Source organism: Bubalus bubalis, chromosome 16, assembly GCF_019923935.1.
Source record: "Bubalus bubalis isolate 160015118507 breed Murrah chromosome 16, NDDB_SH_1, whole genome shotgun sequence".
NCBI classification, from domain to species: domain Eukaryota; kingdom Metazoa; phylum Chordata; class Mammalia; order Artiodactyla; family Bovidae; genus Bubalus; species Bubalus bubalis.
The window spans coordinates 79,482,827-79,507,071 of NC_059172.1; the positions used below are offsets into that span (position 1 = coordinate 79,482,827).

The 24,245-nt window shown below is 42.4% G+C and overlaps 1 protein-coding gene across 1 annotated transcript in view; it reads right to left on the reverse strand.

Moving 5' to 3' along the window:
* Positions 1-22,590, reverse strand: part of MMP20 (matrix metallopeptidase 20) — a 61,217-nt gene extending 38,627 nt beyond the window's left edge. Inside the window, exons 1-6 of the mRNA XM_025267018.3 lie at positions 22,465-22,590; positions 14,185-14,432; positions 9,994-10,142; positions 7,482-7,607; positions 6,539-6,700; positions 3,908-4,049 (exon numbers count right to left, since the gene is read on the reverse strand). Coding sequence (XP_025122803.2) covers positions 3,908-4,049; positions 6,539-6,700; positions 7,482-7,607; positions 9,994-10,142; positions 14,185-14,432; positions 22,465-22,590 — 953 coding nt within the window. The remainder of the gene's footprint in view (positions 1-3,907; positions 4,050-6,538; positions 6,701-7,481; positions 7,608-9,993; positions 10,143-14,184; positions 14,433-22,464) is intronic.
* Between the last annotated feature and the right edge of the window lie 1,655 nt (positions 22,591-24,245).

Here is a 24,245-nt window from a genome sequence, read left to right on the forward strand (position 1 = left end):
TCCCTGCTTACCCCTTTATAAATGTCCCTTATATCTATACTTCTCTTTCTATTCTCTTACCACCCTCAATATTTACATTCCATTTACATATGGTATTTCATCAAAGGATATATTATCTCCAATTAGTTGTTAGCAATTGTTGAATGCTCATAGTTTGATAAATAGAAGTTTAAAAAGTGTTTCCTTTAGTTTTTAAAGAAAATATAATTGTGTGAAAGGGCTGTCTTTGACTTCACTGTCTCCTTTGCCTCTATCACAACCATTGATAATACCAAAAGAAGCAGCTACTCGCTGCGCTGGGGCACAAGCGCTATATCCCTCATCAGGACAGCACGGAGTCAGATGGAGCCGACGTCACCTTGCACGGTGTCTGAGGCTCTCCGGCTCCGCACCTTGCCTATCGCTCCTGGGTCAATGCCTACTGATTCCACTTTGGTTTACTTTTTGGTAATAATAAAAACAAAGTAAATAATCAGCAAGTCTTAAGAAAAAAGAATCAATCAAAACAGGTAACAATTAAAAATACCTCTGATTGTTTCCAAGCCTTAATCCATTGTATATATTTTTGATTCCCCCTCCTAAATATAGTAACTGCCTTTTATTGAGTGCTCCCAAGTTTGGCACATGACTTGCCCAGTGTCACCTGATCAGTAGGAAGCATAACCAGAATTCAAACCAAATTAGCCTAAGGCTAAAGCCTAGATTTCTGGGTTTTCCTCTCACTTGCTTTGAAAAAGCCCATCTATTGTTGAAGATTTAGTTCAGCTGTTTCTAACTTTTTAAAAATTCGAAACAATCCAGATGTTCATTTGTTTGGGACTGGTTAAATAAGTAAGGATAGATCTATACACTGGGAAAATATACACATATATTAAATAAAGATGAAAATTAAAGTTCATTGACATGGAAAAAATGAGAGATAATTGAGTGAAAAAGTTTGCAAATCAGCACATCTAGCACATTACAAAGTCTTACTTTTGTGGATATCCCTGTCTCCCTCCCATATAGAAAAAGTCTGGAAGGATATTCAATAACATGTTTAACAATATGATTACTCTGTGTTATGGGCTGAACGTCTGATGTCACACAATCATTCATCGTAACCCCCAGTGTAATGGGACCAGTGGGAGGTGACTAGGGCTTGATAAGGTCATGAGGGCGGGGCTGATGGAATTAGTGTGCTTTTATAGAAAGAGACACCAGAGCCTTTTCTCTGTCTGTCTAAATACACCCACAGCACACAGCGAGATGGCAGTGCTGTTTGGATGCTTCTTTCCCTCATCTAAGCGTGAGGTGTGCAACGGCCAGGGGACTGTTGATCTGTCTTTACAGGCCCAGGTACTGATGGGGTTAGCACCCTACGTGAGTTCAACACACACTCTTTTCCAATGAAGAAAAAGAATAAGTAATGTCACACATGCTTATGCCTAAGCTACCTCTGCCTATTCTGATGTGGTTGAATTCTGTCCCCAGTAAATAGAGGAGTGGAAGTGAGAGTTGGGAGGTTTCTTTTTGTCCAAGGAGAGAAGTAATTACAGAGTAACTGGTAGCCATGTTCCCATAGACAGCACAGTGGGAGGGAAATAGGAACAATGCAACTTTAATTCATGAGCTTTCCAACAAGTCTTCATGCTTAACCTTAGTCACTGTCTACTCCTACTCACGGGGCTCCCAGCTGTGGCTGGTGAGTCCCTCCAGCTTGGCCTTGCCCACCACTTCCCTCAGCCTCACTCAAGCACCATGGTTGGAGCTGTTATTACTTTGTTTTTATCAGTGATAGAAAATAATAAAACTACCAAAACACTGACATCTGTCCAGGTGGTACTACCCACAACAACTATTCTCGTGAAGCAGATTGCTCTCTTCTCTACTTCAAGCCATTTAGGCCTAGTAATAGTTACTATTGGTATTAGTCAACCACACTTAGCATTCATTCATGTCTGCACACCTGCATTTTAAAAATCCATATTATTTATATGCTCTGGGTCTATTCTTCATAACTATAAACAAGACACCTTTCAAATGGGCAGCTTATTTAAAGCTTTACTGTTTATTTCAACTTCACTTACTATCAGAAGCCTACAGCTCATAGATAAGCCTTCCCTTAAAGGATTTTTCTCCAAAGATTGAATTATCAAAATTGCTAACACATCATATACTAATGCCTGCACCCGATTAATAAGACTCATTGCCACTTTCTTAGCAGCTGCCCAAAGTATTCAAATTATTTTTCTTCATGTGTCTAGAAGAATCTCATTTTCTGACTCTAATTTTAACAAATGAAAATAATCCTCTCCTAATTGATTCTATTAAGCATCTTTTAATCAGAAGCATTTTCACTAGAATTTTTACTTCCATCAAGATTACTTCAACAACTATTGACATATAACTCTGCCCTACCACCTAAAATGAGCAGCTTTGCTGTAACTCTCTCAGGTTTTATTCTAGTACTTGAATTTAAATTTATAACACAAAACCTAAAATTTAATTCCCCTTTGTGTGTTAGTCACTCAAGCATATATGACTCTTTGAGACCCCCCAGACAGTAGCCCACCGGGCTTCTTTGTCCATGGGATTCTCCAGGCAAGAATATTGGAGTGGGTTGCCAGTTTCTTCTCCTGGGGATCTTCCCGACCCAGGGATCAAACCCAGATCTACTGCATTGTAGGTTTCTTTACCAACTGAGTCTCCAGGGAAGCATCTGCATGAATTTTCCAACCTCTTCAGATTTTTCTAGTTATCACTCACTGCCTGTCACCATCCATCCACCTTTCAGTAAGCCAAAACTCAGCATCATTATTATTACACTTATTTTGGCTAGAAAAATGTATTATCAAAACCTACTTCTTATCTTCAAATAAAAACCTCCACATTACTTTCAAAACAAAAAGTTTTAATTTTCTCCTTTTCCCTTATTACACTAATGTTAAACTTACGTCTACTTAATTTCCATGAGTAATCTCCATAACAACAAAATTACTAAAAAATAAAGATCAACCACCAACCACCACTCATCATAGCTATATCTGCAGCTATTCCTATAGTATCTTCACTAAAAATCCAGCATCTCCAGTATCATAAATTACTCAGTCTCCTATGCCATAAAAGTCAAATAGGAGTGCCATCTCATTGTTTTTTATAACTCACAGAACTACTGAAACTTATCAATAAGCCCAAAAGAAGCATTCCTAAAACGACAATAATAGAAACTCAAACATCAGGGTATTCTTTTAATAGCTATAGCTGTGGTATAACAAGAAGTCACCAATATTCCCTCTCTTTCTGTGCTTTTTGACAACTGATAGTTGAAAAGTCAAGAGGCCTTGAGAAACAGGGGTTTAGGAAGAATACTAAGTTCAGAACTCTCCACCCATCTACCTATGCACCTGAATATCCATCCATGAATCCATCCATCCATGCAACAACCTATCTGTCTATCTTTCCATCTACCCAACCCTCTTTAACAAATATTTATTGAGAATATACTATGGACTCTCAGTAGGGATACAGAGGTGAATAAAGTAGAAATCAGATAAATCTGGGCTGATGTCATAACTCAGTCACTTAATACAACTGTGTTACCTTGTAAAGTTTTGTGTTCTCTTGAGCTTCTGTCTTCATCTGTTAATTTTGGATTCTAACTCTGCTTCACAGTGAAAAGGATTAGAAGAAATACTGGACTTATATAGAAAACAGCCCAATGGCAAGAGCATTGTAGGTACCCCCCAAACAGTAGCTTTGGCAATTCTGTGTCTCCCCAAAGACTCCTGCCTCCCATCCGATCGTCAAACAGGACAGCACTTCTGCACGATCATCACCCATGGCAGCGACAAGGTCGTCTCTGACAACATGTGCCTGCACACGTGGCTGAGGCCTGGTGAGAGCTGGGGGCACGTGTCAGGCTTACCGGTCCCTGAAGAGCAGGAGCTCCTTCCCCAGCATCGTCACAGCATCAAAGGATAAGTTGGAGTCACAGAGGTCAGGGATGGATGGATTATGAGGGGGCCCGTGGGGTGCGGTGGGCTTCCCTGGGAATGCTCTCCGAGGTCCTAGGATTCAAAGTGACTTGGTCAAAATGGTACCAGGAATGCAGTCTGTACTCTTCTGCTCCAGGGACCCACTTCCACTGCATATTACAAGGTCACAAACAGCGTGGCTGTCGATGACATGAGGACCTGGGTTTGAATCCTGGCTTCATTAGTTTCTGACTCCTATGATGGTGGTTCAGTCGCTAAGTCGTGTCCGACTCTTTGCGACCTCATGGACTGTAGCCCACTAGGCTCCTCGGTCCATGGGATTTTCCAGGCAAGAGTACTGGAGTGGGTTGCCATTTCCTTCTCCATAGGATCTTCCCGACCCAGGAATTGAACCCAGGTCACCTGCATTGTAGGCAGATTCCTTACCGACTGAGCTATGAGGGAAGACTCATGTGATACAGATGAATAATTCAACCTCTCTAAGCCTCCGTTTCTTCACAGTAAAATGGGGGAAGGTAATAAAGGTACCTACCTCAGAAGGTTTCTGTGAGAATTAAATAATGCCTGAAAAGCACTTTTAGTGGAGTGCTTGACACATAATAAAAGTTCCAAAAAAATTGCAGCTATTATTTTACTATTATGAAAATATATTTGATAGCTATGGGTGTTTCAAATTAGGAATCTATTTTGAAAATTTCCTCTGTGGTTTTTTTTTTTTTTTTTTTTTGGTTATTAAGTACTCTTGCTCTCAATAAGATTATATCTTTCTTGTGTGTTTTCTTATTTTTGAACAGCTTCTGGGTATCCTGCCCTGTGCATAAGCTTTTTCTTAGGTGTCCAGGAGAGGCTGAGCAAATTCTTGGGGCCCTGAGGTACCATGGAGGTGTTTACCATTTAAAGGCATCTTCTGGTAGATCCTCTTGGAACATAGGACCCGGCCCTTGGGAAATGCTGTTGAGTTTTCATCTCCTGTTCTGTTCCTAAGGACTGTCTGCCAACTACAGAGGAGTGAGCTGGGGCTGCCTGAGCCACTGCTCCCGGCAGGTCCCTGTGCTGAATCAAGTCTTGTTACCATAGCTGGGGATCAGGGAAGGAGTGAGACCAGGGGGTGACGTGGGTAAGACCTGGGTGGAGAAGGGTCAGCAATAGGATGGAGATCAGAGGTTGGGGTGAGGCTTTGGGAAAAGATCAGAAAGTGGAAACTGGTCAGATCAGAAATACGCTGCCATTTTTTGAACATTTCTTAATCCTCCAAGCACTCTGCTGAAGCTCAGGGTGGTAAGGTGGTCAGCAGTAGGTGAGGCTTGTACCTCTCGGCGATATAAAACCATGTTTCTGTATTTTGTTCACTTGTAGAAAAATGGCCTTGTCAAAATATAAACTTCCTCTCCTGGCTGAGGAACAGTGGCTGTCAGAATGGTGGTGGTGCTCCAGGGCACAAAGACCCATAAAGGGTAGGCACAGATCTGGAGTGGGTTCCTCTTGGGGGCCACAGGAGAATGGCATGACTACCCACTCCGGTATTCTCATCTGGAGAATTCCGTGGACAGAAGCCGCAGTCCATGGGGTCACAAAGAGTCGGACATGACTTAGTGACTGAGCACGCATTCCCTGATAGCCGCAGGGAGGGTATCTACAGGCCCTTCTCTAGGCTGAGCGGAAGAGCAGGAGTGCCTGTAAGTAAACGCTGAATGAGCAGGTTCTGAGGCTTATGGGAAAGGCAGCTTCCTAGATTCTCCAGCTTTTTACCCATCAAACAGACAAAATGTCAAGGTCTAGTGATGTTTCAAGATTTCTTCTCATGGATGAATGGACTTGTCTTTCTGTTCAGGAAAATGGGATATAGAGTTCTTAATAATCCTTTATCATCTTTAAAAGAACACTAACATTTCAGATAATTTTGGATATTTTGGGATAGTTACTGTCTTTGAGCCTCAGCTTTCTCAACTATAAAATGCAGAAAACATTTTACATCCCTCAGGCTAGCGATGAGGTCATCACATACTGATGACCATGATTTGTAAACTGCAGGTCGGCTATATGACTAAATGGTACAGTTATTACCATCATCATTACTAGTTTTAGGAAGATAAGGTCCATTCCCTTCTCCAGAGGATCTTCCTGATCCAGGGATCAAACCTGGATTTCCTGCACTGCAGGCAGATTCTTTACTGTCTGAGCCACCAGGGAAGTCCCGAGATAAGGTCACTTATTTGCAGATGGATAAACACTATATATATGAACTATAAAAAAATCCACCCTCTTCCAATATCTAACCCCTGATCAACACTCAAAATACACACAAATGATTGTATTTTCTATGGCCATCGAGGGACCAATATGCTCTGGAGGAAAGACGTAAAATTTAAATATTCATCTTACAAAAGAAAGCAATACTCATATATGGTAAATAAGTTCTTCCTAAGAGGGGATAGTTGGGGCTGCGGTTTCTAGCTTAATCTTCACCTATGCAGGTTAATGGCTGGCAGAGAACACTTTGCTGTGAAACCAAATGCCTGTCACTTTCAGAGTCTGTAGTCAAAAAAGTGTAGCGATTGTACCGTACAGTGCCTGGATCCCCTTCACATCGTCCTTGGGGAGACGGAACCCATAGGGATTCTGATACTTATAAGTTGGGTACATCAGTGCTGACGGGTCTGTGGAATGGGCCAGGCCCAGTGCATGGCCAAACTCATGAGCAGCAACGGTGAATAAATTGAAACCTAGATGATATGAGAGAGGAAAAGACAGCATCAACACAGAGTTTTATTTTCACTATTTCCTGTCTTCACAGGAGAATTTATGCCAAATAATAGTTTATTCATTTTCTTTTCAGACCTGGGTTATTATAATGTTGGTGGGGTGTTCTAGCCCTTAGCTTTGCTGACTTTAGCCTAGTTCTTCCCTCCTTGGTGAGGAGGGGATTGGGGTAGGGGACGATGGAAATGTAAATCAATTTATTTTGTTCATGGTCAATGGTGCCGTAAAGAAGGGCTTTAGCACTAACAGTGGCTGTAATACCTAAATTTAGTCCATGCATGCTTTACTGGCTCCTTGTCTGCTCTCTTTTATCCACCCATGTTTCACAATGGAGATTTCCAGATGACATGCAGATATTCTAGAAATTTTAACCCATCCCCATTGTACTTCTCAGTAAAGTACTAATTCTTCTTAGGTCATTTCTGAACATAGCCTATTTCCAAGTACAAGTAAGAAACAAAAAATACTATGCAGCTGAAGAAAAATACTGCTGTGTGTTGAGTAGGGGATTGCTGTTTCTCGCGATTACACCCTGTGAACTAGAGATCAGACAAATCTACAGCACAATTGAGGGTGGATCTTTTCCCTTATGGTGTTCCCTTTTGGATTTTTGGCTTACTTGTTTTTCCTAGCCAGCCCCCCTAGTTAAAGGGTGGCTTGGGACGTTGAACCTCAAGGTTTCATGATGGAGGCCCAGAAGAAGGTACAATATTTTCCAGGTTATGGTGAATTGTGCATATATACCATTCGTTCCCATAGTCCACTTCTCAGCATTGTCGAAATGTGTATCTCCTCCCAGGCCTTCTCCAGGTGCAAATGCATGGGCTAGAGTCCCTCGAGGCCCATCAAATGGATAGGAATCCCCGTGATCTAGACATATGGGGCAAAATGCCAACAGGATTTAGTCCTTCTAGCAAATTTTGAGGGGTACATAATATCACAGGGAATGGATAACTTTTTGAATAGCATTGGTATTTCTCATACAAATAGATTTACTTTTCAATATTCATTTTTTATAAGAGGAATCTCACATACCAATGAGTGATCTATTAAAATAATAAAAGCAATATTTTGTATTTTAAAGATAGTAAGCACTAAAAATTAAAAAAAATGTTCTTTTTGTTATTGTATTTGTTGCACTGTCTATTAATTGGCACACGGCCTACTATAGACTATGACCATGCTGCAGATTACAAAAGGAGAAAGGCAGATGGTTATTCAGCCACCATCTTACCCACTCACTGGACTGTGAACGTCTTGGCAGAGTGATTTCAATGTATTATTTAGGGGGTGGCAGTGAGGGAGGGACAAATTAGGAGTTTGGGATTAACATATACACATTTCTATGTATAAAATAGGTGACTGACAATGAACTACTATATGGCACAGGGAACTATACTCAACATTTTTGAGTATAGTATAGTATAATAACCTATAAGGGGAAAAAATCTGAAAAAGAACATATATATATATATATGAATTACTTTGCTGTACAACTAAAACTAACACAACATTGTATATCAAGTATATGTAAAAAAAATTGCTAACAAGAAACAAAACAAAAATACAATCTGGCTAAGACAATGATAGTAAATTGGACAAGTGTGTGCTTTCTGTTTGTATAGCCCAATATATTTTAAGGACATGTCAAAACAAGAAAGAAAATTTCTCTGTAATTTTATTATACTTTCATGCATAAAACTCCTGAAAGCAACAGAAGTATTTATAAAATTGCAGCTTTTAAAGCTTAGTAGGCTTTTGTTTTAGTATCTATATTTACTTAAAAGTTCATTACAAAATAATAGAAAAGAAGGAAGAATAAAATGAGGGATATTATAGAATACATTTCACAGATTTTCAGGATTTTGGTGAGAATACCTTGTTTTATTTAAAACCAACAAAACAAAGTTCTGGTGTGCCATTCCCCAAGTTTCAGGGCTGCTACTGCTGCTAAGTCACTTCAGTCGTGTCCAACTCAGTGCGACCCCATAGACGGCAGCCCACCAGGTTCCCCCGTCCCTGGGATTCTCCAGGCAAGAACACTGGAGTGGGTTGCCATTTCCTTCTCCAATGCATAAAAGTGAAAAGTAAAAGTGAAGTTGCTCAGTCGTGTCCGACTCTTAGCGACCCCATGGACTGCAGCCTACCAGGCTCCTCCGTCCATGGGATTTTCCAGGCAAGAGTACTGGAGTAGGGTGCCATTGCCTTCTCCACAAGTTTCAAGGCAGTGTTGTTTAGTCAGTACATGCCCTGAGGTCCTGCTTAAATGGCAGCAGAGTGCCCAGTCCACTTGTTTTAGGGAACAGAGCCAGCTTGAAAGATCAAGAGAGAGCCAGATGTTAACTCCATCACCCCCAAAGCTGCCCCAAGCCACACCACCCTGCTGCTTCCCTGGGGGAGGCCTTGACCCTGTGGGAGGGGCGAGACCCACCATGGGCCAGTCACCCCAGGGCCACCTCTGAAGGGCTCCAGCTCAGGACTTGCTTGATCCTCTCTCCCAGTTCCTATGCATGTCTCTCCCCAGTGACATCACATGTCTCTCCCCAGTGATATCAGATTAAAATTAGGATAAAGACTTTAAAGAGGACACTTAGAAAGGTTATCTGTGGAGGGAAAGAGGCGGGGATACTCACCTTGACTCTGAGAAAGCTGAGAGGGAAAGGACTTAAATGGCCTTTCCTTCATTTACTACTAGACCCGTTTCTCTGAAACAGGGGCGAGTGAGGGACAGAGTGTTGCAGGCTGGTGGCAGGCCCGGCAACTCCACCAACAGGCGTCTGAAGCGTGGGCTAGACAGCATCGACGGCTAGACAGCAGCGACAGCCGCCCTCCTAACCGCCGCTGCCCGGGAAAGCTGCAGGAGCTCTGTGGGGCTGACCCTTAGAGAGGATTCAGAGGGGCAGATCCTCGGCTAATATGAAGGGGAGTGATGGACATCATCATGGGGCTGGGGTGAGGTCAGAGGGCCTCCCAGCTATAGAGAAGCTAAACCTGACAGAACTTGTCCCTGACGGGGCAATGCCACAGCAAAAATGGGTTATGCCAAGTCCATTCTGTAGCTCAGTCATGTGGAGAACTCCCCTGGCTCTGTTTTCTGACTAAATAAAGGTCGTGGCTTTGCCATTACCTCGGCCTCTGCCCTTCACAGCTCTGAGAAGGAGCATGCTGGTCACATGGATTAAACATTGTATGAGGAAAAGTACTGAAATATTTTTCCTCTGGAGTAATAGACAAAATCCAGGAAGCACCACAGTACCTCCAGTTTCAAAAGAGATCATAATGTCTGCTTCGCCCGCATTGACTCTGACAAAGTTCAGAGGGACGGCGCTGCTCCAGGCCCGCAGGGCCATCTCCATGGCTCTGTCCACTTCTGCAGGAGTCATGGAAGGGGTGTATTTGGATATTCTGTCAATACAGAAGCAACACATTTTCCTTTTAACAAGTGCTCCTAAGTGAAGAAAGTGAAAGTTATGTCTAGTTCATATTGAAAATAAAAATAGTGATAAAAATAGTGACCATAAATCTACAATTTAGAGATTTTTCTCTAAAATAATAATTCTTATTTTGCTTTCATCTTTATTACATTACTGAAACATGCTAACTTAAGAAAAATGAAGGGGGTGAAATGAAAAATTTGAGATTTCTGATGCTGAAACAGTTTGACTTTTGTTGTTATTATATATCACTAATTGGAAAGAATAATACCTGTGTAACTTTATGAGTAGCTAGAAGTCCATTTTTTTCTAAAGCGGTTTTAATTGAGAAGGAATCTTTTTCCCCTAAAGAGACCAAAATTTTTCAATTGTAAAAAATAAAGACAAAGAGTTTTGAGGTTTTGCAAATTCTTACTCAAAGACAAGCAGGTTTTCCCCAGGGCCATGGGGGAATGTTTTGTCTTAAAATAATGCACATCTTAAAAGAGGAAGTGCTAGCTTGTCACAAGGACGGTCACTTGGGCTGAAAAAGGCTCAAGTCTTTCTTTCATCAAGTCCTCTCTGACAATGACATTGGGAGGCATAAAAGTATAGAGCGTTTTGGATACAGTGGGTAGAGACAGTTGGTGTTTTTCTAGGATGTGCCATTCTGGAACCCAAGGGCTGGGGATTCTAAGCTGCCATAAAGGAAGGGCGGAAGAAAGGAATTGAAACCTGCGGGAACTTGGGCTCAGGTTGAATAGTGGGGGCGAGTTAGAAGTGAATAGAGTTAGAAGCGAATTCTGTAAACACCCACCTTGAGAGCCAGACACATACTCTACCTTCTCCAGGTCCTAGCCCTGGCCCTTGCACATAATATGTGCTTAGCAAACACTTGCTCAATGGATGAACTAATGAATAAAAGCTAGTGTTTTTTAGGGCCTACTCAGTTGTTCTCAAAGTTTAGGACCTGTGATAACAACTCAGAAAGCTTGTTAAACACACAAGCGTGATCAAGAAATCTGCATTTTAACAAGTGTTTCAGGCTATTCTGATGCAGGTGGTGCAGTCTCAGTGGTTGTCCCGGAGGCCCCAAAGGAAGGGACCATGTCCCACAGAGAGGAAGGGAAATAGCCAAACCCAGCAACTGAGAGGGAAGGAATAAGATCTCTCACTCCAGGAACTGGGTCCAAGAGGAGGGAGCTAGAGTGTCCAGAGGGGGAACCAGGACTCTTAAAGGGACCAGTTAGTGTTTTCTGAATTTGCCACTCCCACAGCATAATATGAATCTGTGATTTGTCGTTGGCTCTGTATAATTAGCATCCGCCAATTCTCTCATATTGTAGATAAGTTATCCATCCCCACATAGCGGCCTGTGTGTGCTGGGCTGGAGAAAACAGGCATGGAGAAGGGGTGGACCAGAAAGGAAGAGCACGTGGATAGAGGTCCTTGCCCAGAGGGTCTAGAGATTGATACAGCCGCAGTGATGACAGCTGACGTTCTGGGAACACACGCTAAGGGCTGGACCCAGTTCCAGGCACTTTTCAGTGTGGTATGCCCGCTAACCCTCACAGCTACCTTCAGAGGTAATAGTATCACTCTGTGTTTCATGAGTAGTCAGGAACTGAGCCCAGTTGTTTATGGCTCCAAAGTTTATGCACATAAGCACTAGGCTATATTTTATCTTTTTCAGTCCTCTGTGTGCTAAGTTGCTTCAGTCTGTCCTACTCTGTGGGACCCTATGGACTGTAGCCCACCAGGCTCCTCTGTCCATGGGATTCTCCAGGCAAGAATACTGGGGTGGGTTGCCATGCCCTCCTCCAGGGGATCTTCTCAACTTAGGGATTGATCCCCCATCTCTTACGTCTACCTGCTTTGGCAGGAGGGTTCTTTACCACTGCCACTACCTGGGAAGCCTTTTCAGTCCTCTGTGTGTGTGTTAGTCGCTCAATCCTGTCCAAGTCTCTGTGACCCGACAAACTATAGCCCAGCAGGCTTCTCTGTCCATGGAAATCTCCAGGCAAGACTACTGGAGTGGATTGCCGTTCCCTTCCTCCAAAGGCTCTTCCTGACCCAGGGATCGAACCCTGGTCTCCTGCATCGCAGGCACATTCTTTACCGTTTGAGCTACAGGGAAATCCTTTCAGTCCTCTGGGCTATGTTAAAAGAAGTTATTCTGAGATCCAGTAGCTTCACAGAGCTAAGGTAGTCTCTAGTTCCTTTTTTTTTTTGGAGAAGGGGAGGGGAGGAGAAGGCGAGTTGTTCAGGAGGAAGTGGATGGTCAGTGTGGGTGTGTTGAGGGGTTTTGGGGACTGCCCAGAGAATATTACCACAAGAATACTATACTTCAAATCCCAAGTTAGCTTGTCTTTGCTGTGTGTAATCACAGACTATGGCTTCCCAGGTGGCGCTAGTGGTAAAGAACCTGCCAGCCAATGCAGGAGACAAAAGAGAAGTGGGTTTGATCCCTGGGTCGAGAAGATCCCCGGGAGAAGGGCGTGGAAACCGCTATTCTTGCCTAGACAATCCCATGGATAGAGGAACCTGGTGGGCTATAGTCCATGGGGTTGCAAGAAGTCGGACACGACTGAAGTGATTTAGCATGAACGTAATCATAGACGGTGTGCTACGAAATGTTTAGGAAATGTTTACAGTTTAGGAAATGTTTAGGAAAGTTTACACAGTTTAGGAAAACTTCCTGTGACACAGTTTAGGAAATGATGGGAAAGATTTCATGAGTTTATATAAAAATTTCCTTTCTTACCTTGTAATCTCGTGGGTGCTCAGTTTCTTTTAGGTGTTTTTTTTTTTTTTTTCCCCCAAGAAAGATCTTTGAGGCATTCTTACACTGAGGCAGAGACTAATAGCTGTATTCAGAGTGCCACCTTATGGACTCAAAGGCTCATAGCAACTAACAGAGGAATCCCGATCTCTGCTTGGGTTGGGCCCTCAGCGGACACAAGGAGTCACCGCAGTGCTGGGACAGTGTAACAGCTGGCTCTGTAGTCAGCCCCCTCCCCGCGCCGGGTTTGCTGATCACCGTGTTAGAAACACTCTTCACTACGGCTAACTTCAGCTACCAGCCTGCCACCAGCGAACCTGGTGGGACTAGATGTTGGGACTAGATAAGCCGCAGCAGGTCATTTCCACCACACAGATAAGACCTGTAACTCACCTCCCCAACAGAACATAGATAACAGTAAAATGCACTATAATAATTAGGAAGCGCCACGGTCGGTCTATCAGAGGTGGACTGAGTGGGAAGGAAGCCAGCATTGGCCCCGCAAATGGATGCGGGCTGCGGGGTTGGAGTTCAGGCCTGAGACTCCCAAGCACGGTGCGGGGTCGGTTCTGGCTGGGTGAGTCCCCTTGGCTGATGCAGAATCCTTGTTCCCCCTCTGGCAGGAAGAAACGGGAAGATGGCCGGGGCGGGGCGGGCTGGGGGGTCAGGCGCGGATGTCACGGGCCATCGCTGGGTGACCTGCTAGCTCCTCCACATGCTGTCGCAGCTCTCTGCTTAGACTTGTGATTTCACATCTCTCACCCGGAGCTGCGGCTATTTGCATGTATTTCTCCCCAAAAGGCGAGGGAAAATGATGTACTTACCTTTTACCTCCAGAATGGAATGCCTATGGCAGACATTTAACAAATTGCCAATAAATTATTTTGGGAATTAATAAAAATTAATTTATTAGGAGAGCTTTACTTCTAATTTAGAAGATTGTTTTAAGAAAACTGGTTGGTACCATCAGGTTATTAATGTTAGGCAAGATTCATTTTCTTTATGGAAAAACGTGCTGTCTCTAAACTGGTAAAATTGTTATACCTAAAGTGGCCACTCATTATGACAATCTCGAAGGCATGTTTTCTCTTGAATTCTCGTGTCTAAGGAGTAGACCAAAAAAGTTCTCATTCTCTCTTATGATTGGGACGAGTCATGATTTTTATACACATCAGAAGGAAGATACTTTTAAAAGAAAAGAAGGAGAGGGAGGCTATTTCTCTCTGAATTTGGAAAGACTCGATCTCATTACCTGTATGTCAAAGTATTTTTTTTCCATTTGGGTTCACCTGGGAAGAGGCGATAGTTGGCCACGTCGGGAACTCCACAGCGAGGCCTCTTGATCACGTCCATGGTAGCTCGGTCTAACTTCCCGGTGACTCGGAGGCCGAAGAACTCCTGCAGCTCCTTAATCTTTTTAACCGTGGAATTGCCTCCTCTTGCAACCATCTCCCCAATCTGGGGCCCTCCTTTCTTTGTGTAATACTTGTCAAGGTACGCCTGAAACGGAGAGGCAGGCTGACGTCTACAGCACAAGCTCTGAGCAACACTCATGCTCAGGTAAGACAGGACAGTATTCTCGTTATGCTAAAGACAGTCTGCACAGTATTTGCCACTTTTGAAAAAAAAAATTAGATATATTTGCATAGATAAAGCTTAGATAGAAAACTCCAAGTTATTAACAACAATTATCTTTGGGAGGTGGGATTTTAGATGTTTTTATTTGAATGCATTTTATGCTTTTTCTACAATGAACTGCTATTTTAAGAGGGAAAAAAAATTAGAAAGAAAATAATGTGAACATTTCCCCCACAGCCCATTTATTTGTATTGAAGTCTTTACCAATTTGCAAAATAAAGACTATCCTATTTCTCTGTAAGCAACTATCAGCGTTGCCTTTTCATTCTACACCACGTAAGATCAGTGAGTTCTTAGCTCTGTGAGGCCTCATAGTGTGGTCTCTCCTTTTACGTGAATCAGTAGGTGTCAATCTGTTTTCCTGGCTGAGCCTTTTAAATAATTCAGGTGTGTTGGATATGTGGGGTGTTTTTCAAGGGGCAGGTTTTCTAGGACTGACTCTTTGTCCCTTGAAGCAAATATTAGAAAATTAGTCATAAATATAATGTTTTCATTTGTGTTTAAAGGCTTAAAACCCCTAATATATCACTCAAAACACTCTGTATGACTTCTCGGGTGAAGTGAATAACATAGTCATGCAAATGCAGGTTTAGTGCCTGCTGTTGTCCTAGGAATTTCATCCACTCAACTTGTTTCAGGAAAACAGAAAGCAGCTAGAGATTTATATCGGTATTTTATTAAACATAAATGTTTATATGTTTTAAGGTGTTTGTTCTATATAAATAATATTATTTGTATATCATATGAACTTTATTCAGAAACCATGTGTTTTATTATGTTCTATATAAACTATGTGTATTATTCATTTCTGTTAAATATATTTATGTATAAATAATAAAATATTGGAAGTGATCTTAATATCTAACAATAGGGAATGTGTTAGATACATTATTATATATTGATATGAAATAATACTAGGCCTCTGCTAATATCATGTTTTTGAAAAATATTTAGTGGCATGTATAATGATTCAATATAATGGCAATACCCTGAGAAAAGCAGAAGTGAAAACTTTATACAGATTATAATCACAATTTCATACATAAACCAAATCATATAATGTTATATGTATTTTGTTCATGTTTATTACATCTGTATGTTAATATATCAATAATAATGTTAGCATGTATATTAACATTTAAAGTTAACACACTAATCAATGCATTGGTAATTAGCACATATAATTTAATATAGTGAACATAAGTACCATAAATAATGGAAGGAAATATATCTGAATATTAATCTTGTTTCTCTCTGAGTTATAAAATTATGGGTGACAATTTGTCTTTATCCTTTCCTATATCCCAAAGATTTCTGGTGTCAACATAAGCTGTAATTGTTAAGCAAAAAGTGAAAAGGAGTAAGACTCACTTGTTTAGACAAGGTGCTCTATGTCCTTACTGTGTCCTTCCTGTGGGCTCAACCAGCCCTTAGTCCTTGGCCTGCTTGTGAGCAGACCTCACTTCCCTGGTGGTTGTTCTTGGTAAAATCTCAGTGAGATGAGAACCCAAGAGGAGAAAAAGGGTGAGGGAGCCCTGGAACCCAGGAGAGGTGCCCTGAAACAGAGGTGTGACTATTTGCTTTCATTTCCATGTCTCATTAAGCTATCTGATATACACATTTATGTTTCTTTTTTTTCTAATTTTTTGGCAAGATGACGTTGATTCTCTGAGCTATTCTGTTTGCTCAAGCAGATGCTGTAGTCATACAAGGCTCATGGTGAGTCTGAATTACACTCTTTAGAGGTGACCTCTGTGTGGAGCTCTGTGCTCCATATATTCTGAGGCTGTTTAAATTTCAAATATTTTGTTTCCTGTTAGAGTATGTGTTACAGTTACACTCTAAACTCTGATTTTCATTTCACAAAATATGGTCCCATAAGAAGATGCTTTGGCCACCAGCTGCGAAGAACTGATTCATTTGAAAAGACCTTGATGCTGGGAAAGATTGAAAGCAGAAGGGGACGACAGAGGATGAGATGGTTGGATGGCATCACCAGCTCACTGGACATGGGTTTGAGTAGACTATGGGAGGTGGTGATGGACAGGGAGGCCTGGCGTGCTGCAGTCCATGGGGTTGCAGAGAGTCAGACATGACTGAGCGACTAAACTGAACTGAAGAAGATGCTTAATATGCATTAAGTGAAAAGAGATTTATCACTATTATTATTACAGTACAAGCCAAGTTTGTAAATAGAAATGTGTGCATATGAATACACACAGACATACAGTGATAAACTAGGATGAGGTGAGGAAGTGCGTGGGGGCTGCCAAAAACAGTGATCCAGAAAAATAATATCACATGCAATATTTTTGGAAAAAAACTTAAAAAGACAAAAAAAATTCATGGTGGAAAAAATATTAAAATTTTAAATAAAGATAGGATCTAACCTTCAGCAGTCCTTTGTCCTAGTCCAAGCCCTGACTCATAGAAAGTAATTCGAAAAATATAGACTAAGGGATTAACAGTTCTGATATGTTGGTGATGGAATTAGAATAATACTTTTAAAATCATATATGTTATATATATATGTTTGCTATGAACATATAGCAATAAAATTTTTACAATAAAATGGTTCTTCTTCAAAATGCGCACAAGAGGCTAGACCTGCAGCTCAAGAAGTTTAAGGCCAGTGATAGTAAATAGGATGCAAACCATCTTCAATGAAGTAAAGGTAGAATCAGAAACGATTTCTCCTTAGAGCAGGAGGACTGGTTGCTGCGGTGAGCGGGTGAGTTGCTCCGCGCTGGGTGCTCCCGCAGGACGCGCGGCTCCTACACGAGGAAGCACTGGCCGCCGTGCACACAGTCCACGGCCTTCTCATCACTCCCGCCCGGGGGTCTCACGGTCCTCCCTGCTGGGCGTGATGATGCCTTCACAGCTACGGCCGTGGCCTGACCCGGTTCCAGACACAGGGTGGATGTTCAGTTACAATTTGAGGTCCTATCCTTTAGGCAAAATATAGCAAATATGCTTCTTTGAAGAATTATCAGGTGTTCCGAGGTACAGAGAGGCCAATGTTTTCTGTGCACTTTATTGCTAAAATTACCGACGAGGTTACCAAAGAGGTTTTAGCATGCTTTCCAGAGTCAAAATGTTCAGTTAGGCACAAAGGTGCATGCTTAGATCTGTGTGTTCTGTTCTAACACTTGCGTGCTGTTGGCTCAGCTCTTGGTTGTGGGATTATCTGGGCCAAGGATTTGAGGCTTCCCCAGAACTGTCCTACATGCCTCCACCTCCTCATCCCCACTGGTAAAACCACAGGAGCCTGCCACTGGTGTTTGGGTGATCCTCTTTCCAGAAATTAGAATAGCAGAGGCCTGGAGAACAGGCCCAGAAGCTCTTATCCCGCCCAGCTCTTACTAAGTGTGCCTTCCGAGTGTCCCTCCCAGGAGGAAGGAGCTTAAAGCTCAGATTTAAGTGCTCCTCAAGAGAAGGTGAAGTTCAAGTTCATCAAGTTCTTCTTGATGAAGACATCAAGATACGATGTCTCCAACATTTCTTTCTGTTTTGGCAAAGTCACAGAAATGCAACTGCGTGAATTTTCAGCTGTGTGATAAATCCTAGGTTCTAAAAATTGTGGGCAATTCCTGTAATTTCTTTTGGTGTCAGTTTTCTCATCTATGAGATGGGTTCAGTGTCTAGCCTTCCCACACCAAGGTGAGGATCCAATGAGATGCTCAGTGTGAAAATGCTTTGACATGTATCGAAAGACTTTAACATGTTCATATCCTTTTACTCATTAATTCCACTTCTGGAAATCTATCCTGAAAAAATAATCCTTTAAATTAAGCTGATGTACAAAGATGTTCACAGAAATCTTATTCATATGGAAATATTCCATGTATCCAACTATATAAATGGAACAAATTATAGCTCACTTATTTTCTGAAATATTTGTCACTTTTAAACATGATGTTTATGAATATATAAACATCAAAATTTTATTATGATTTAATAATAAAAAAAAGAAGGAACCAAAATTTGAGTATAATGGCAATTTAAAAATATCTTTATGCACAGAAAGTAAAAGAGTAGTAAAGGCACCTGAATTTAACAATTTGTATTTGGAAGTTTTTTTATTTTCTTCAGCTTTTAAGTTCATAATGCTGCTTGCTGCTCTGCTGCTAAGTCGCTTCAGTCATGTCTGACTCTGTGCGACCCCATGGACAGCAGCCCACCAGGCTCCTCTGTCCAAGGGATTCTCTAGGCAAGAATACTGGAGTGCGTTGCCATTGCTTTCTCCATAAGTTCATAATAATGTGATAATGAAAGCTTCTATTATTTTAAGGACAACTTAACAGCCTGTATTAAATGTCGTATTGATATTACTATTTAAAAACAAACAAACAATGGGCTAAAACTCTGGATGATGAGACTAATTATTTCATCATTTTCCAAGCCTTTGTGACAATTAGCCAATGAGAATTGAAAAGATACAAGTGGGCATGAAATAAATCAATTAAAAACCTGTTTATCTTTGCAAGAATAGACTACTGTGTTCCTGGATGGAGGAAGAAGTGACTAGCACTTGGAAACATTTCCTGCCTGGACTTCCCAGGCACAGGGAACCGTTTGCCCGCTCTTGGTGAGCTATCGAGAGAGAAGCGAGCAGGGTGGGGGCCCAGGCCCCGGTGTGTGCTGGCCTGACTCCGGACTCAGCGGTGTCCTCCTGCCATTTGGCCTGCTGCCCCGGCTGCCGCACTTGCTCTTTCCTCTGCCTGGACAGCTCTGTCTCCAGATCTTCATACGACCGAGAAGTTCAGGTCCACATAGTTCTTTACAGAGTTCAGGTTCATTGCAAATATCCCTTCCTCAGAGAAGCCTTCCTGGACTACTCAGGTGAGAATGCCCCCCTCCCCCTCCAGGGCCCTAGTAACTCTCTATCATCCTGGTAAATTTATTTTTTAATATCACATGGACTCTTATTGATTGCCTGGCTTGTCTCCTCCCAGCTCTTCCCACTTCTCCGTCATGCCCATGTCAATGCTGGAAGAACAGGAACTTTATTTGTTTTGTTCACTGATGTTTCTCCAGTGCTTAGGACATACCCTGGCACATAGCATATAGTAAGTGAAAGGGTGAAAGTGAAAGTTGCTCAGTTGTATCCGACTCTTTGTGACCCCATGGACTATACAGTCCATGGAATTCTCCAGGCCAGAATACTGGAGTGGGTAGCATTTCCCTCCTCCAGGGGATCTTCCCGACCCAGGGATCAAACCCAGGTCTCCTGCATTGCAGGGGGATTCTTTACCAGCTAAGCCACCAGGGAAGCCCAATAAAACTGGAATGGGTAGCTTATCCCTTCTCCAGCAGATCTTCCCGACCCAGGAATCGAACCGGGGTCTCCTGCATTGCAGGCGGATTCTTTCACCAACTGAGCTATCAGGGAAGCCATTCAATAAAAAATTGCTAAATGAATAAACTTAAGCTGTTTTATGAAATAAGTCTATTTTCATGTCATTTCATTTGTTGTATTGTTGCCTGAGTTGTTAGCTATTTCTTTAAGCTATAAGGTGGGACAGTAATTCTTTCTAGTCATTGGGATGCACTTAGGAGGTTTGCCTAGATCATACCAGCCTGCTGAAGAGTGATACCCTTTCCTTCCTGGAGCTGACGCCTAGGGCCACTGCAGGCAGGAGAAGGCCTGTTTGCCAGGTGTCAACAAGTTTCCTTGATCCTTGGTTGAAGGTCTTTCAAAGTATGTCGTAAGGGAAACTGAAGGGGGCTGACTTGCTTTGGAGAGAAAGGATAAGGGGTCACTCTGAAAGTGACAGTGTTAGTTACTCGGTCGTGTCTGACTCTGCAACCCCGTGGATTGTAGCCCTCCAGGTTCCTCTGTCCATGGGATTTCCCAGGAAAGAATACTGGAGTGGGTTGCCATTCCCTTCTCTGGGGAATCTTCCCCATCCAGGGATCAAACCCAGGTCTTCCACACTGCAGGCAGATTCTTTACCATCTAAGTCACCAGAGAAGCCCCAGGGGGTCACTAGAGACCCCTAACATTCCAAGAACACCTAATTCTTTCCTAATACTCTTAGCAAGGACAGATTTCTTTCAAGGCTGGCTGGCCTTATTCCTGCATAGACCACTATGGGGTCAGTTAACTTCTGAAAGGTCCGATAATTAATATTTTCTGTTTCATCACGTGATTTCCACCATTGCAGTACAAATGCAGAAGATGATTTGTAAACAAACAAGGCTGGCTGGTTTGGGCCCGATGACCATAGCTTATCTGAATCTGGACAAAACCATGATTTTTCAGCCACCAGATCAGTTCTAACCTCAGTATGACACTCCTTCTGGAGGTCCAGTGGCATGAAACTGGGTAAGCGACAATTACATGTCAGGAGAAGGGAGGCAAAGGCTGGTGGCGAAATACGATTGGAAATAGACCCAGTTAATATTCTGAGATATGTTATTTAGAATTTAGTTCGTCTGAAAGTGGTTTCAAGTCAAAGAACGTTCAACTCGACAGGTCTGTACTCGGCATCCACTGTGCTGTTTATATGGAGGGCTGATATTCAAAACGTTGAACGACCAGTGTGGCAGGGGGACTGATCAGTTAGAAAGCAAGAGTGGCATGAGCCATCAGTAGGGACACGCGGTGTGTACAGAAGAAGCAGCCCACGGGTGTAGCCTGGCAGGTAGGAAAGCAGTCCCCAGCAGGGCTGCAATCACAAGTATGATGTCTGTGTGACAGATATACAAAACAGAGGCCTTGGTGCAAAAACGTCTCACTACACACCTTTCATGAACGTTGGAAATTCCTCCATTGAAGGTTTATTTCTTTAGGCTAAAGTTTAACATCTTTGTTTTAAATGTAAAAAAACAAAAGCAAAAAAATCCCTCCCACCACCCCCACCCCCCCAAAAAAAACACCCAAAAAATGCTTGGAAGCAAATATACATTGAATCACTTTGAGTCACTCTTAGTCTTTGAAGGACTTCTGGTATGCTGAATGAATTATTTGTATTTGATCCTTGCCAACAGTCAGTTGGGAGAGATTTTGAAAGAGAAAGATACAGAAAATGTAAGTAAATAAGGGACTTTGGGAATATGCTTTAGAGAGGAAAGACCTTGGCATGAGAAGTGGGTTGGCATCCAGGAAAAATTCGGTTCACTTCAAATTTTGATCAAATTTGCCCTGAGTATAAAAGCCATTTTTTCTGAAAAATGAACACAGGAAATCTTTCTGTTGTGACTGTTAGGAATCTTAGCACTAAATTTGCAACCCACCTCTACTGTGCAATGGAGAAGGTGATGGCACCCCACTCCAGTACTCTTGCCTGGAAAATCCCATGGACAGAGGAGCCTGGTGGGCTGCAGTCCATGGGATCGCTAAGAGTCGGACATGACTGAGCGACTTCACTTTCATTTTTCACTTTCATGCATTGGAGAAGGAAATGGCAACCCACTCCAGTGTTCTTGCCTGGAGAATCCCAGGGACAGGGGAGCCTGGTGGGCTGCCATCTATGGGGTCGCACAGAGTCAGACACGACTGAAGCGACTTAGTAGCAGCAGCAGCAGCAGCTACTGTGCAAATCTTACACTTTGTTTTTTATTTTTCTTAGTTTTCCTTCTACATTGTTCCTCAAACACTTCTTTTGTCTTTCTGTAATGCCTGTATTTTTGCAAGCCCCCTCAAATTCTGTGTGCAGCAAAATATCTGGATAGATATTCATTCATTTATTTATGCAATCTTGCAACACAGACACTCAGCGTGTACTACACACCAGTCTTAGCTGAACAGGGAATCGTATCCATCAGGCTTCAGTGGACTTAGAAGATGATTTCAAAACCACAACAGATATTCCTGATTTTATTATTATTATCCCCTTTAGATTTTCTGGGGCAGGAGGGGGAAGAGGGAATTGTGCAAAGATTCACCAACCTGTGCAAGGCGGTAGTTGTTCCTTGAGGTCCTGGGGGAGGCTGCAAGTAGGGAGGGGGCTGCGGTGGAAAACTTCAGAGCGGTGACGAGGAGGACAGCAAGGCCAGATGCAGGGAGCACCTTCATCTCCTCTCGGTGGATCGGTAATTATAGCAACCCTGGGGGATGCGAGACAGTGCATGTTTGCACTTCAACCTTGAGCTGCTTTTATAGAGTCAAACAGGTCTGGGCCCTCAGAGTAAGGATGATTCATGTCTCAAAAGGTAATTATACAGCTCCTTTCTCCCCTGATGACGGGGTAACACAGTAGGACACAGGAGTCAGGGAAAGCTTCATTCTTTGCCATTTATCAAGTGGCAAAAGGAGGAAAAACAATCACTTTGAATGCATTTTGTCAGCTATTAATAATTCCACGAATTGGAGTAAACATGATTAATCTGAACCCATCTCAAGTGAAACCTTTGATAAGTCTCAGTTTGGGGCCTTGTCCATTCTACTTGCAGGAAAGGTGAAGGAATAGAATATACTTTAATTTGTCCTCAGTGATTCCGGGCTCCCCACACGCTCACCCCTATCACCTTCTTCTGCATTCACTTGGACATTTCTCAGAAACGAGTGCTGCTTATAACGATGGTGCTGGGACACGTAAGATCCTGAGTCATCAAGGAAACAGTACATTATTCTGTGCTGACTTAGGTTGCAAGGTACACTGGTAATTGTTAGAAAGCTTTTGAATAAGTTAGCGCAAGAGAGATGTTCTTTGTTAACTGAAATATTATATTCCGCATTCTCTGTGCACTCTGGTTAACTAGAGTCATACTGTTGTTCCTGGCTCTGATTTAGGTGGATCGTGACTTAAAGATAGCATGCAGAAATGGTGCAAAATCACTTTGGCATCAAATAGAGATTAAATTTCTAGCTGTGTGATTTTGGACAAGTTATGTAACCTCTCTTGGCATCAAATAGAGATTAAATTTCTAGCTGTGTGATTTTGGACAAGTTATGTAGCCTCTGAACATCAGTTTGTTTTAATCTGCAAAAGACTAACTAATGCTGTGTGCAAGCTCGTCACGGTACCGCGGTAGCAGAGCAGGCACGTGATGTCTGTGGGCACCACTTGCATCCAGTAGACCTGGGTTCAAATGCTAGTTCTGACACTTGTCCATATGACTTTGAGCAGGTTACTTAATCTTTTGCAGCTATGCAACTTTTCCTGAAAAAATGGGGGAAAATGTGCCTACTTTGAAGAATTGTTATAAAGGAGTAAATTAGGTCTTAACAAAACAGAGTGCTCAGTAGACATCGGCTCTTACAAAATAATGTTCAATTTATCTTTTTACTTTGATACCAGGCACCAGGTAGGCTTTTAATTAATGTTTTTTGAATATATGTGCTGTTATTCAGTTGCCCAGTTGTACCTGACTCTTTGTGATGCCCTGGACAGCAGCATGCCAGGTCCCCTGTCCTTCACCATCTCCTGGAACTTGCTCATACTCATATCCATTGAGTCAATGATGGCATCCAACCATCTCATCCTCTGCCACTCCCTTTTCCTCCTGCCTTCAGTCTTTCCTAGCATCAGGGTCTTCTCCAAGGAGTCAGCTCTTCACATCAGGTGGCCACAGTATTGGAGCTTCAACTTCAGCATGAGCCCTCCCAGTGACTATTCAGGGTGGATTTCCTTTAGGATTGCCTGGTTTGACTGATGGATATATGAATGACTCAATCAATGAATCTCAAAATGTAGTTCCTAGACCAGTAGCATAACTATTACTAGGACA